This window comes from Orcinus orca, chromosome 1 (genome assembly GCF_937001465.1).
Source record: "Orcinus orca chromosome 1, mOrcOrc1.1, whole genome shotgun sequence".
Classification (NCBI taxonomy): Eukaryota; Metazoa; Chordata; class Mammalia; order Artiodactyla; family Delphinidae; genus Orcinus; species Orcinus orca.
The window spans coordinates 169233059-169245945 of NC_064559.1; the positions used below are offsets into that span (position 1 = coordinate 169233059).

A 12887-nucleotide genomic window follows, 5' to 3' on the forward strand; every position below is an offset into this window, starting at 1 on the left:
TTTTCAACTATTAGACACAAGACAATTCAACTGTCCAACATCATGAGAAATAAAATTACACTGAGTTAAAACAAAAATTGAATTAGAAGGGAAGTCAGTCTGCTAAATTAAGTAAGAAAAATAAGTGATATATAATTGGTAAACTTTATTGAAAATTAAATGTAATAAATGACAAGAAATACAGTTACTGTTTTTGAATAAAGATTTCTGAACCTGCACAACCATAAACCTAGGAGGCAGAATTCAGATAAAGACAGATAATATGAATGGCAGTTGTTGTCATGAATGTCCTCAGTCAAGTACTGAAATAATTATGGGGGCCTCAAAGCTTTTACAAATATACTTGTATAAACAGATCTAATTACCAAACACAAAGTACCATCTTGTAAACATCAAGGATAGCAATGTATGTTATCCACTTGGAGCTGACATCTGATCATCTCACTTCTGGCAATAAGCTCCCAGAAGGCAGGCAAAATGTCTGATTCATCTTTGTATCATATCACGGAATATATTTAATAGACGTTTGTGAAATAGATAATAACATTTCAAATATGGGAAATAAAATAAGTTTTCAAAGCATAGCCTCCTTTAAAAACTATTTAGGGCATAAATTACATAAAAATAGTTCTCTTTAAAGATTTGACTCTAGTTTAGCATGGTTCCAAGGTAGGACTATCTAATAGCTAATTGTATCCCAGGAAAAATTAAGCACACATTCTAACTACTATTTTCTAGTGTCCTGATAAAAGCCATCAGACAGAAAGTCACAGGGTAAATGTTTTCTTCAAATAGGTCATTCCTACATAATAATACTGAGCCCTGAGCTTAAAAGTCCAGTAAGACATTTCTGTGATTTTAAGTGTATATCAAGTATAAAATGTTTATTGAATGTACAAATGAGTAAGTGAATAAATGGCTGAATGAGAAAGGAAAAAAGAAAGGAAAGGAAGAAAGAGAAGGAGGGAAGAAGTTATTTTATACCAAGATATGGTGGAAGAAGTAACTGTGGAGTTATCACCCTGTCTAATAAAACAACAAATTTTAACATTATATCAAACTAATTTTTAAATTTTCTATTTTAAATCACAATGATTACTATCCAACACTTTAGAACCCATTTTAAGAAATTTTTAAATTCAAGTACTACTTCACATGGCAAATAGGCAAGAACAGTTATTACATAATTCTGTTATGTGTAGTATGCACAATTTCATTTTAGTTACAAAATACAGCTTAATTCAAAATGCAAACATTTGCTTTCAAAAACTTATTTAAAAATAATTTTGGGACTTATAGGTGAGCTATGATTAAACATTAAGTATAGTTAAAAGTAATATATACTTATAGAAAGAGGGAAAAATAAAAGATCCCACCACTAATAAATATTATAAAGTTAATTTTATACCTCAAAAAGCAAATCTGTCACTGACTGTCAGCATCAAAAGGTCAAAACACAACACATGACACAAGCAAAGACTACATAAATCACAAATTTAACGTTTTGTCTTTCTGTTATGGAATTCCCTATCACTGATCTAAGTCATATAATATTATGAACTGACTTCACTGTCGATTAACTAAAATTTTACATGTAATCATGTATTTCTCATCTTCATTTATGATATTCAATTATGAAAAATTCATGGGAAATCTTACCTCATTGTATCTGTTGCTGGGAATTTTGATGCTGGTTTTCCGAACTTCCATATCAACCACCAAACCTTGAACTACTGGCAATGTATACTGGTAATTTCTAAAGTCCTAGGCAAAACCAGATTGAAGTGGAAGAAAGAATTCATCAATGGCAGGATTTAATTTATAGTAATAAAATGAGCATAAATAAAAAGAATGTCAAAATTAAAAGATCTCATTCATTTAAATAATAAGAAAATGTATAATGAAAGCCCCATTGTGTATATTCTACTCTCTGATTAGTCTGTAAACTCTTACAAAGAAGCAGACTAAAAAGTTTCATATACCCTTTATATACAATATTAAACAAATATTTGAATGTTTATCCCTGCTTTGTCACCACCTAACATTTTCTGTATTTATTTAACTATCTCTTCCCTCTAAGGTAAGCTCCAATAGGGTAAGGATGCTCACTTGTTTTGTTCTTGTTATATCCCAAATGCCTGGAACATCCTGGGGACTAAATGAATACCTGTAGAGTAAAACATGCACGCATATATACTCCACATCTAGTGTGGCTGAAGCAAAATGAGCAAGAATGGTAGGAGTTGAGATCAAAGTGATAGCACACAGCTAGATTTCATAGGGTCTGGTAGGTCACCACAAGGACCTTTGCCTTAACTTTGAGAAGGCTTTTGACCTATTTTGACGGATCTCTCTGACTTTCTCTGTAAAGAATAGATGGAAAGGGAACAAGAATAGAAGAAAGGATATCAGATAAGCATAATAAAAATAATCCAGGCAAAAGACAGTGATAACTTGAACCAAGATGTTAACAGTTCAAAAGATGGTGAGAAGTTATCAAACTCTAAATATATTTTGAAGGGAAAAAGGACAATATTTGCCCTTAGGTTGGATGTGGAATGTGAAAAAAAAAAAGAGATGACTCTGAATTTCATGGCCTGGGCAAGTTGAAGACAGGAACTGCCATTTACTGAGATGTAGAATATGATAGGAAGGGGAAGTCAGAAGACTGCAGGAGAAGAACCAAGCAAGAATGGTGTCCTGGAGGCTAAGAAAAGAAAACGTGTAGATATTAGTAAGTTGCTGGATGGAACTGTGTGAAAATTATCTTCTGATTGCTTCTATTCACTCAGGGAAATTGGGCTAAGCCATCAGCTGAAACTGAGGAAAGGAGAGGAGGCACTGGAAATTTGAGAAGAGATCACATGCAAATAGTCATCCAGGGAAGTAGGAATGTATTATGGACCAGGAAGGATTGCCAGGTAGGTCCAAGAGCTTCCTTAATGGTATTGGTCATGAATCTAAAATGAGACCGGTGAATATGCTACTCTTTTTGTCTTCACTCATATTTAAGCTTGGATGTAAGTTAAGAATGAAGGAAGAATTAGATCCAACCAGGTATAATCAATTGACTTTTGATAAAGGTGCAAAGGCAAGTAAATGACAAATGATACTGAAATGACTGGACATACAAGTGGGAAAAAAAAGAACTTCAAACAATGCCTAACAATCATAAAGATTAACTAAAAATGGATCACTGACCTAAATATAAAACATAAAACTACAAACTTTTTTTTTTTTTTTTTTTTTTGCGTGGTACGTGGGCCTCTCCCGTTGCAGAGCACAGGCAACAGACGTGCAGGGTCAGCGGCCATGGCTTACGGGCCTAGCCACTCCGCGGCATGTGGGATCTTCCCGGACCGGGCCATGAACCCATGTCCCCTGCATCGGCAGGTGGACTCTCAACCACTGCGCCACCAGGGAATCCCAAACTACAAACTTTTTAGAAGAAAACATGGAGGAAAATGTTTGTGATATAAGTTTCAGTCAATAAGTTCTTAGATATGATATAAAAAGAACACTCCATAAAAAAATTAATAAACTGGACTTCAACAAAATTAAAAACTTTTGTTCTGTGAAAGACACTGTTAAGAGAATGAAAAGATAAATTACAGACTGGGAGAAAATATTTTTAAATGATACAAATCTACCGAAGGACTTACATTCAGAATAGATGAAATACTCTCAAAACTCAACAATAAGAAAACAACAACCATATTTTTAAAATATGAACAGTTGAAAAAATCTGAACATTCACTAAAGATATAAAGAAGACAAAATAAGCAAATGAAAGATGCTCTAAATCATTCATCACAGGAAATATACAAATTAAAATCACAAAAATTAAAACCACTAGACTCCTATTAGAATGGCAAAAATTAAAAACCAAAAAGGAGAAATAATGAGTACTGGCCAAAAAAAAAGGATCCTTATACCTGATGAATGCAAAATACTGCAGGCATTTTAGAAAACAATTTCAGTTCCTTATAATGTTAAACATACAATATGGCTCAACTATCCCACTCCCACAGAAATGAAAACTAAATATTCACACAAAACTTAATACATGGATATTTATAGCAGCTTTATTCCCAGTCGCCAGAAACTAGAAACCCAGATATGCATCAACAGGTGAATGAATAAACTGTAGTTCATACATACAATACAACACTACTCAGCAATAAAAATGAATGACCTATTGATACTGAAGGGTACCAGAATACAGTACCCCTAAATATGCCTCTTGTTAATCAGTCTTTGGCCAGTCTAATTTAGAGGGCCCCAGCTGAAGAACCTGAGATGAGTAGAAGAAAAAGATTTTATTTCCTTCCCAACAATACATATAACAACACAGATTAATCTCAAATGCATTATGATAAGTAAAAGAAGCCAGATTAAGAAGGCTACATGCTGTATAATTTCCATTATAGGACAGTCTGAAAAAACTAAAACTATAGGGACAAAGGATCAATGGTTGCCAGACATTACAGGTGCACCAGCAAATTTTCTGGTGATGGAACTGTTCTGTATCTTGATTGTGACAGTGGTAGTAACATAACTGTATACATTGTCAAAACTCTTGGAATGTACTCCAAAAAAGGTGGATTTTACCATACATAAATTGAAAAAAATAATTTTAAACAAAGAGGTAGATTTAATCAGGGTTTACATTTTGCCAGGCTACCACAACACAGGGTAAAAGCGAAAAAAGAACTAGAATTATGTAAAAAAGTGATTTTAATGATGAAACCATGGAATCTTAATGTAGATAAACAGAAAAGCCGGAGGAGTGAGAAACAGTGAAAAGGTTTTGAAATCAATAGGTTGTAAATCCCGGTAAACTAGGGAGAAAGTGATTATGTAGAGTGAGATGCTTCAGTAGATAATCCAATAAATATTTGTAAAAATGAATTGAGATAGGCCATAAAAACCTTAGGCTGCTGTTGCTTGATTACAGGATAAATATCTCCTTTTCATTCCAAAATAGATTACAATCTGAAAGAAAAACTATCTTGTCAAAAATGTGACTAAAAACTAAAGTTACCAAGGAGGGACAAAGGGATGGGGGTAGGAATAGAAGAATAGAGAGAGAGATCTTATAGATTAAAATATAATTTAAAAAATTTCACTTCTGGCCAAGATGGAGAAAAGGGGACTGGATTTAGCCTTCTGCCTTAAACGACCAAAATTCACACAAAACACATGGAACATTGATCACCAAGACACCAAATTTCAGACAACAAAGGACAGTGGTCCTTGAGAGACAGGAAACAAACAAGATGAGCTCTATGACTGCCCAGCTTATGCTTTAGGAGCGTTTCCAAGCTCAGATGCAGGAAGCGGGAACCCAGGCAGAGGCTGGCAGACTTCCTGAGTTGAGGAGACAAAACTGAAAATCGAGAAAAAAATCAAGGTAGCTAGAGTTCACAGGACAGAGAGGAGAGAACTGCAGAGAGAGAACTCCAAAGGTTCACACAGGGTCCCATCAGAATAGCAGTGTTCTGATTAGCAAATGTGTGTGAGGAAACTTCTTGAGGCTAGTGAAAGAAATGCCTGAAATGATTATTGGGAGCATATCTGTTACACAGGTCTGGGAATAGTGCCTATTCCCAAAACCCAGATAGAAAAAGCTCATAATTCATGGGCACTGGGTAAAGTATTACTGTATAATAAAGAATTTGGCTGACCTCTACCCCTGGTTCCTGGGAGGTAACCTCTAAACCCATGGAATTTCCTGAGTGATATGAGTGCCTTTGTTATTCCTGGCAGACTCTGAGAGTCTGTGTCAGTTTGATGACACTGATGCTAAAAGGATAACTCGGGCTGGGGGCTGGCCATTTCAGAAACATCAACCATGTGATGAGAGGCTGGGGCTCTGAGGCACGTGATATCAGCCTGACTTCTGCCGAGTGCCGAAGCGGGGCTGGAGACTGAGTTCAATCACACAGCCGGTGATTCAATCAATCAGGCCTTGTAGGGAAACTCCAATAAAAACTCAGGACACAGATGCCTAGGAGCTCACTCCATATGTATTGTTACACATCAATGTATGTGGAAAGTGACATGTTCCCGAAGACAAAGAAGCTTCTTGTTTGGGACCCTCCCAGACCTTGCACTACGTGTCTCTTCTATCGGCTGCTCCTGATTTATATCTCCCTTGTTATAATAAAACTGTATCGTAAGTACAGTTGACCCCTGAATAACATGGGGGTTGGGGCGTCAACCCCTGCAAAGTTGGAAATCCATGTATAATATTACATTCAGCTCTCTGAAGTGCAGTTCTATATCTGTGGATTCAACTAAGCATGGACTGTGTAGTACACATTTATTGAAAAAAATCCACGTATAAGTGGATCTGAGCAGTTCAAGCCCTGTTGTTTAAGGGTTAACCGCATAGTACTTTGCTGAGTTCTATGAATCATTCTAGTAAATTATCAACCCTGACAGGTTAGTGGGATCTCCCACACTTGTATCTAGTTAGTCAGAACCGTGGGAGGTCTGGGGACCCCTGAACTTGCAGCTAGCATCTGAAGTAATGGCAGTCTTGTGAAGGACTGTGCTTAATCTGTGAAGTTTGGCTTAATTCCAGACAACACCAAAAGTCATTACAAATATAGCTGAGCTCTGAACAATGTGGGGGTTAGGGGCACTGACCCCCTCTGTGCAGTCAAAAATCCATGTACAAATTATAGTCGGCCCTCCATATCCGTGGTTCTGCATTGGAGGATTTAACCAAGAATGGCTCAGGTAGTACAGTAGTATTTACTGTCGAAAAAAAATCCACGTATAAGTGGACCCGCATGGTTCAAACCAGCGATGTTCAAGGGTCAGCTGTACTCAGAAGGGTTTTGCCTTAGTAGTGGGGAATAATCAGCCCTATACTAAATAAGACTTTGGTTCCACCTTACAAATCTTAAAAGCAAGACTCAAAAGGATCAACCTATTTTTTAGATAAATTAACTGTGTTATTTGTAACCAAACTCAAGAATTTTTATAGGAACATAAAAATACCTGGCATCCAGCAAGGTAAAATCACAATATCTGTCATCCAATAAAAAATTTTTTAAATACCAAGGATGCAAAGAAGCAGGAAAATACAACTCAAAATGCTGGGGGTGGGGGGGAATCAATCAATGGCAACTGAGTCAGAAATGAAACACGTTAGAATTTCCAAACAAGGACATCATAATACTTATTATAATTATATTCCATATGTTTAAAAAGTTAAGTACAGGCACAGAAGATATAGAAAAAGACCCAAGTCAAAATTCTAGAAATGAAAATTACAATGGCTGAAATTACAGGAAAAAAGAAAAAGGATGGAATCAATGGCAGTTTAAGTACTGCAAAATAAAAGATTACTACAATGAGGTATCACCTCACACCAGTCAGAATGGCCATCATCAAACAATCTACAAACAATAAACGTTGGAGAGGGTGTGGAGAAAAGGGAACCCTCTTGCACTGCTGGTGGGAATGTAAATTGATACAGCCACTATGGAGAACAGTATGGAGGTTCCTTAAAAAAACTAAAAATAGAACTACCATATGACCCAGCAATCCCACTACTGGGCATATACCCTGAGAAAACCATAATTTAAAAACAGTCATGTACCACAATGTTCACTGCAGCTCCATTTACAATAGCCAGGACATGGAAGCAACCTAAGTGTCCATCGACAGAAGGATGGATAAAGAAGATGTGGCACATATATACAATGGAATATTACTCAGCCATAAAAAGAAACGAAATTGAGTTATTTGTAGTGAGGCGGATGGACCTAGAGTGTGTCATACAGAGTGAAGTAAGTCAGAAAGAGAAAAATAAATACTGTATGCTAACACATATATACGGAATCTAAAAAAAAAAAAAAGGTTCTGAAGAACCTAGGGGCAGGACAGGAATAAAGATGCAGACATAGAGAATGGACTTGAGGACACAGGGAGGGGGAAGGGTAAACTGGGATGAAGTGAGAGTGGCATGGACATATATACACTACCAAATGTAAAACAGATAGCTAGCGGGAAGCAGCCACATAGCACAGGGAGATCAGCTCAGTGCTTTGTGACCACCTAGAGGGGTGGGATGGGGAGGGTGGGAGGGAAATGCAAAAGGGAGGGGATATGGGGATATATATATGTATATGTATAGCTGATTCACTTTGTTATAAAACAGAAACTAACACACCATTGTAAAGCAATTATACTCCAATAAAGATGTTAAAAAAATTTAAAAGTTCCAACTCAGAAAAAAATAAATAAAAATAAAAGATTAGTGAACTTGAGGACACAGCAATAAAAAAAACCTGTCCAAAATGAAACACACAGAGGAAAAAAAAAACACTGAAAAAGAAATAAAGAGAGCATTAGTGGGCTTCCCTGGTGGCGCAGTGGTTGAGAATCTGCCTGCCAATGCAGGGGACACGGGTTCGAGCCCTGGTCTGGGAAGATCCCACATGCCGCAGAGCAACTAGGCCCGTGAGCCACAATTACTGAGCCTGCGTGTCTGGAGCCTGTGCTCTGCAACAAGAGAGGCCGCGATAGTGAGAGGCCCGCACACCTTGATGAAGAGTGGCCCCCACTTGCCACAACTAGAGAAAGCCCTCGCATAGAAACGAAGACCCAACACAGCCATAAATTAAAAAAAAAAAAGAGAGCATTAGTGAGCTGTGAAACAATTTCAAATAAGTCTATTAACAGTGGAGTCCCTGAAGGAGAGGAGGGGTGGACAGAACAATTATTTGATGAAAACTATAAACCCACAGATCTAAGAAGCTCAGAAAACCCCAGCACAAGAAACAACATGGAAAAAAACTATACCAAGGCACATAATCAAATGGCTCAAAAACAGTGATAAAAAGAAAACTTTCAAAGCAAAGAGAGAAGGGTAAAACATTATGTAGACAGGAACAAAGGAGGGAAAACATATTTCTCATCTGAAAAAATGCAAACTGGAAGGCAATAGAGCAAATCTTTAAAATTCTCAAAGAATTAAACTGTCAGCCTAGAATTCTACATCCAGCAAGAGCATCTTTCAAATAGAAAGGACGTTGTTAGAAATACAGATGCTAAAAGAATTCACCACCAGCCAATCCACACTATAAGAAACATTACAGGAAATCTTTCAGGTAGAAGGACAATGACAACAGATGGAAATACAGATTTATACAAAGGAATGAAAAGCACTGGAAATGGCAACTACATGGGTAAACCTACAAGAAGCTTTCTTAGTTTACATCTCTTTAAAAGATAACTGGAACTATAACTACAATCGCATGACAGAGTGAGGAAATAAACAAGTCTCCCAAAAGCAACTAAACAGTTGGGTAGATTTATTAAAAAAACAAAACAAACAAACAAAAAAAAACATTTCAGTGCCCTGGAATTAGACCAAAGACATACAATACACTGAGATGTGTTCATTCATAAAAACTACTGAACTTCAAGTAAGAAGAATAGAGTTGAATCTGTGATTTTCTTGCCTGGGGCTGCCTTTAGCCCTGTTCATAGTTCAGCCAGGGCAAGGTAGTTTGTGAAAACAATAAGCTTTGCTGCTTGAAGGATCTTGCTTGATTTGGAGTGTCTCAGTTAAAGTGGTAATCTCAGTGGCTAGTGAAAAGGACCAGTGGCCCTGTTAGTCTGAGGATGCTAGCCTATTTGGAGCAAGTAATGAGCAGCAGACTAGTGAGAGATTTAACAAGAAGTTCTGGGAATGAGACAGACATAGGGAACTTCATAAACTCTCCAAATACCCAGGACTGACCTTAGTCTGTGCACATGTGCAGCAGTGACCTTAATGGGCCCAAGCCAAGCAACATTCTTGGTCAACAGGGTTAGAGCCCGTGCATGTGCAGAGGAGACATGAGCGAGTCCAGCAGAAAAGAAAAGAATGACGTTTGAATCCCAGTCCATGCAGATCCATCAAGAAAGTATAGATGCCTTACTGCCTAGAGGTATCTGAACACAATCTCTGACCAATCTTCGGCAAAACAGTAAGCTACACAGACACAGGGGACACCATCAGGATGCCAGGCTTAAAATTAAAAGAAGACATAATGCTGGGTGCTTTAATTATAACTACTCACAATAATCCTGCAAGGTCACTTACTTAGTGTATAACCAAGAGCCAGAATCCTGTACTATTTCATTCCAAACCTCCATATACTTTCCAAAGAATATACATGTTCTGTTCTTTTCCTATAGTAACTCTTCACCTACGTGAAGCGGCAGGGTATTAACAAAATAATAAAATCCTTCTCTCCCTTCTCATGCAAACCCCAGTAAGGAAAAAGAAAATAAAAATTCCCAACTTACGGCAAGAAGATTCATGATGGTATGCCCCGTCTCTCCAAACAATGGCTTCCGAAATCTGACACTGAACAGTGGGCAAGGATAAACTATGGAAATGAGAAATGATCAGACTAAGTTTGGCAGCTTAAAATTTTGGTAAAAGAGACATCACGTTTCATAGAGTTCTCAAAATATAACTGTAATGACTCATTAGAGCATAAAATTTAGGGCTCAGAAAGTATTTACCATAACAGCATCACAGACAAATTTGGAGCCTTCTACAAACCACACCAGTCTTTTGATGCAGCTGTTTCAAAAATGAACTACATGTCTTAAGAAGCACTCTTTTCCAAACTGGATTAATATATTCCAGGAAACAAGTATCTCCTGATTCCTCTGTGCTCAGGAAGTCTAAAAGAGTTCACTCTTACACATTTCTGACTCAGAACCCTCCTTAGACAAGCCAAACACCAGGTGATCCTATTAGCTGGCTCACTCCTCGAACTTTACGGTTTCAACTGCCTGTACAACACAGGAAAATACAAATGTTTTTCCTCTGCACACAATCCTTTCCTTTCCCTACTTCATTTAGCTGATTCATATGCTTCTTTCACAGTTCAGTCCAGAGGTACCTTGGTCCTTCATTCTTGGTGAAGTTAGAGCCCATCTTTGAACTCCCAAAGAAATCTGTTAACTTTGAACATGTGTTTTGACATAATATACTACTATAATCATGATTTCTACGTCTTCCTTACAAAAGTTCCCAAAAGCCTATAACCACGTCTCAGCCATTTCTGAATTCCGGATTTATTACACATGGTAGGCCTTTATTAAATTCTTGTTGAATGAATGAATAAATAAGTGAAAGACTGAAGGTGACCTGCTGAAAACATATAATACACTGTTTTATGTTTGATAAAATAATTTTTAATGATCTCATTTGATCCTCTTAATAATACCATGCAATATAAAAGGCAAGTATTATTATCTCCAGTTGCAAAGGAAACTGACAATCAGACAACTTGAATGACTTCACCCAAAGTTACAGAGCTAGTAAATGGCAGAGTTAAGAACGTTATTCAAGTGGTCTGATTCCTAGACCAGGGCAACGTTGATTAGGAAAAGATATAAAGTTTAAAATAAAGCTTGCATGGGACTTCCCTGGTGGTCCAGTGGTTAAAAATCTGCCTTCCAATGCAGGGGATACAGGTTCGATCCCTGGTCAGAGAACTAAGATCCCACATGCTGCAGGGCAACTAAGCCCGCGTGCTGCAAGTACTGAGCCCGCATGCCTCAACTACAGAGCCCACACGCTCTGGAGCCCATGTGCCACAACTACTGAGCCCGCGCACTCTGGAGCCTGCTCGCCACAACTAGAGAGAAGCCCGTGTGCTGCAAAGAAAGATCCCGCGTGCCACAACTAAAGACACAACACAGCCAAAAATAAATAAATAAATAAAATAATAACAAAATAAAATAAAATAAAGCTTGCATTTAGGCCTTAATATCTTTAAAAACAATCACAGCTTAGTTGCACTGCTATGGCCAAGGACAAGGAGGTTCTTTTGTTGCTTACTTTACCAGCTGAGAGTGATCTCTATACCACTAGCTTCCAGTATCTGTTACATTATATAAAATATAATTTGTCATAACTATTTTCTAACCAAGTGACAAAAAATATACTTACCATATACAGCTACTATAAAAATAAAGTTACTTGTTAAGTTGATATTCATTTTTTCTGAAGATGATCATGTATCTATCAATTAACCTATAAAACCAGTAATTTTACAAGGCAATAATGTTATTTTGAGTTCTTCCCATTATACCCAAAATAAGTAGAGACACTGGCCAAATTTAGCTTAGCTATTCCAAAAGAATACTTCCGTTTAATTGTATCACCATGGGGCTCTCTGAATATCTCAAGTCTGTTTAGTCATTACGTCTTGGTCATAATGCTTAGAAGAGGGTATTTTATACTTACGTCGATATTCGGCTCCAAGTCTCAACATCAGTCGGATGGGAAACACTTTAGCCCAAGGAGTTTCCCATTTCTGGATGAGAATCCCAAACAAGTAAGGTGGGGTTGGGAGTACTAGGTCTTGCAGTGACTGGTAAGTAGATGTCACATATAAGAATCCGCCATGTTCTTTACTGCCAAGGAAACTTTGACTGAAGAAGGAATGTCCCAAGTTGCCTACAACATTCCCTAAAACAAAAAAGTTCATTAATTACCATCAATAAATCAATCATATTTTTAATAATCATTATTATCAGCACAATAATAATTCCCAAATTATTATTCCCAACCTTTCACTATGAAAGACACATATTTATAAAGTTGTTTTTAAATAAATGGCATTTATTAAATGAAAACTTGTTTTCCAATTTTATCAGGGCTTCTGGTGAGCATAAAATACCTTGTATTATCACATTCTAGTTTGTCTGGCTAAAAGCCAAAAATATTGATGCCTTCCTTTAGATTAAACTTACTGTATGAATTACTTTAGAGGTCTCAGTATAAAAATTATTGCCTCAAATGTCACAAAAAAAAGGTTAAGATTAGGTACCTGCTCTCACAGAGCTTACAATCCCAT

At 37.0% G+C, this 12887-nt stretch overlaps 1 protein-coding gene across 6 annotated transcripts in view; it reads right to left on the bottom strand.

Moving 5' to 3' along the window:
- Positions 1-12887, bottom strand: part of ZFYVE9 (zinc finger FYVE-type containing 9) — a 186991-nt gene that overhangs the window by 34591 nt on the left and 139513 nt on the right. For all 6 annotated transcript variants that reach the window (XM_049699776.1, XM_004273854.4, XM_033435527.2 and 3 more), the window contains 3 exons: positions 12275-12499; positions 10315-10397; positions 1660-1764 (listed from right to left, as the gene is read on the bottom strand). In XM_049699776.1, the coding sequence (XP_049555733.1) occupies positions 1660-1764; positions 10315-10397; positions 12275-12499 (413 nt within the window). The remainder of the gene's footprint in view (positions 1-1659; positions 1765-10314; positions 10398-12274; positions 12500-12887) is intronic.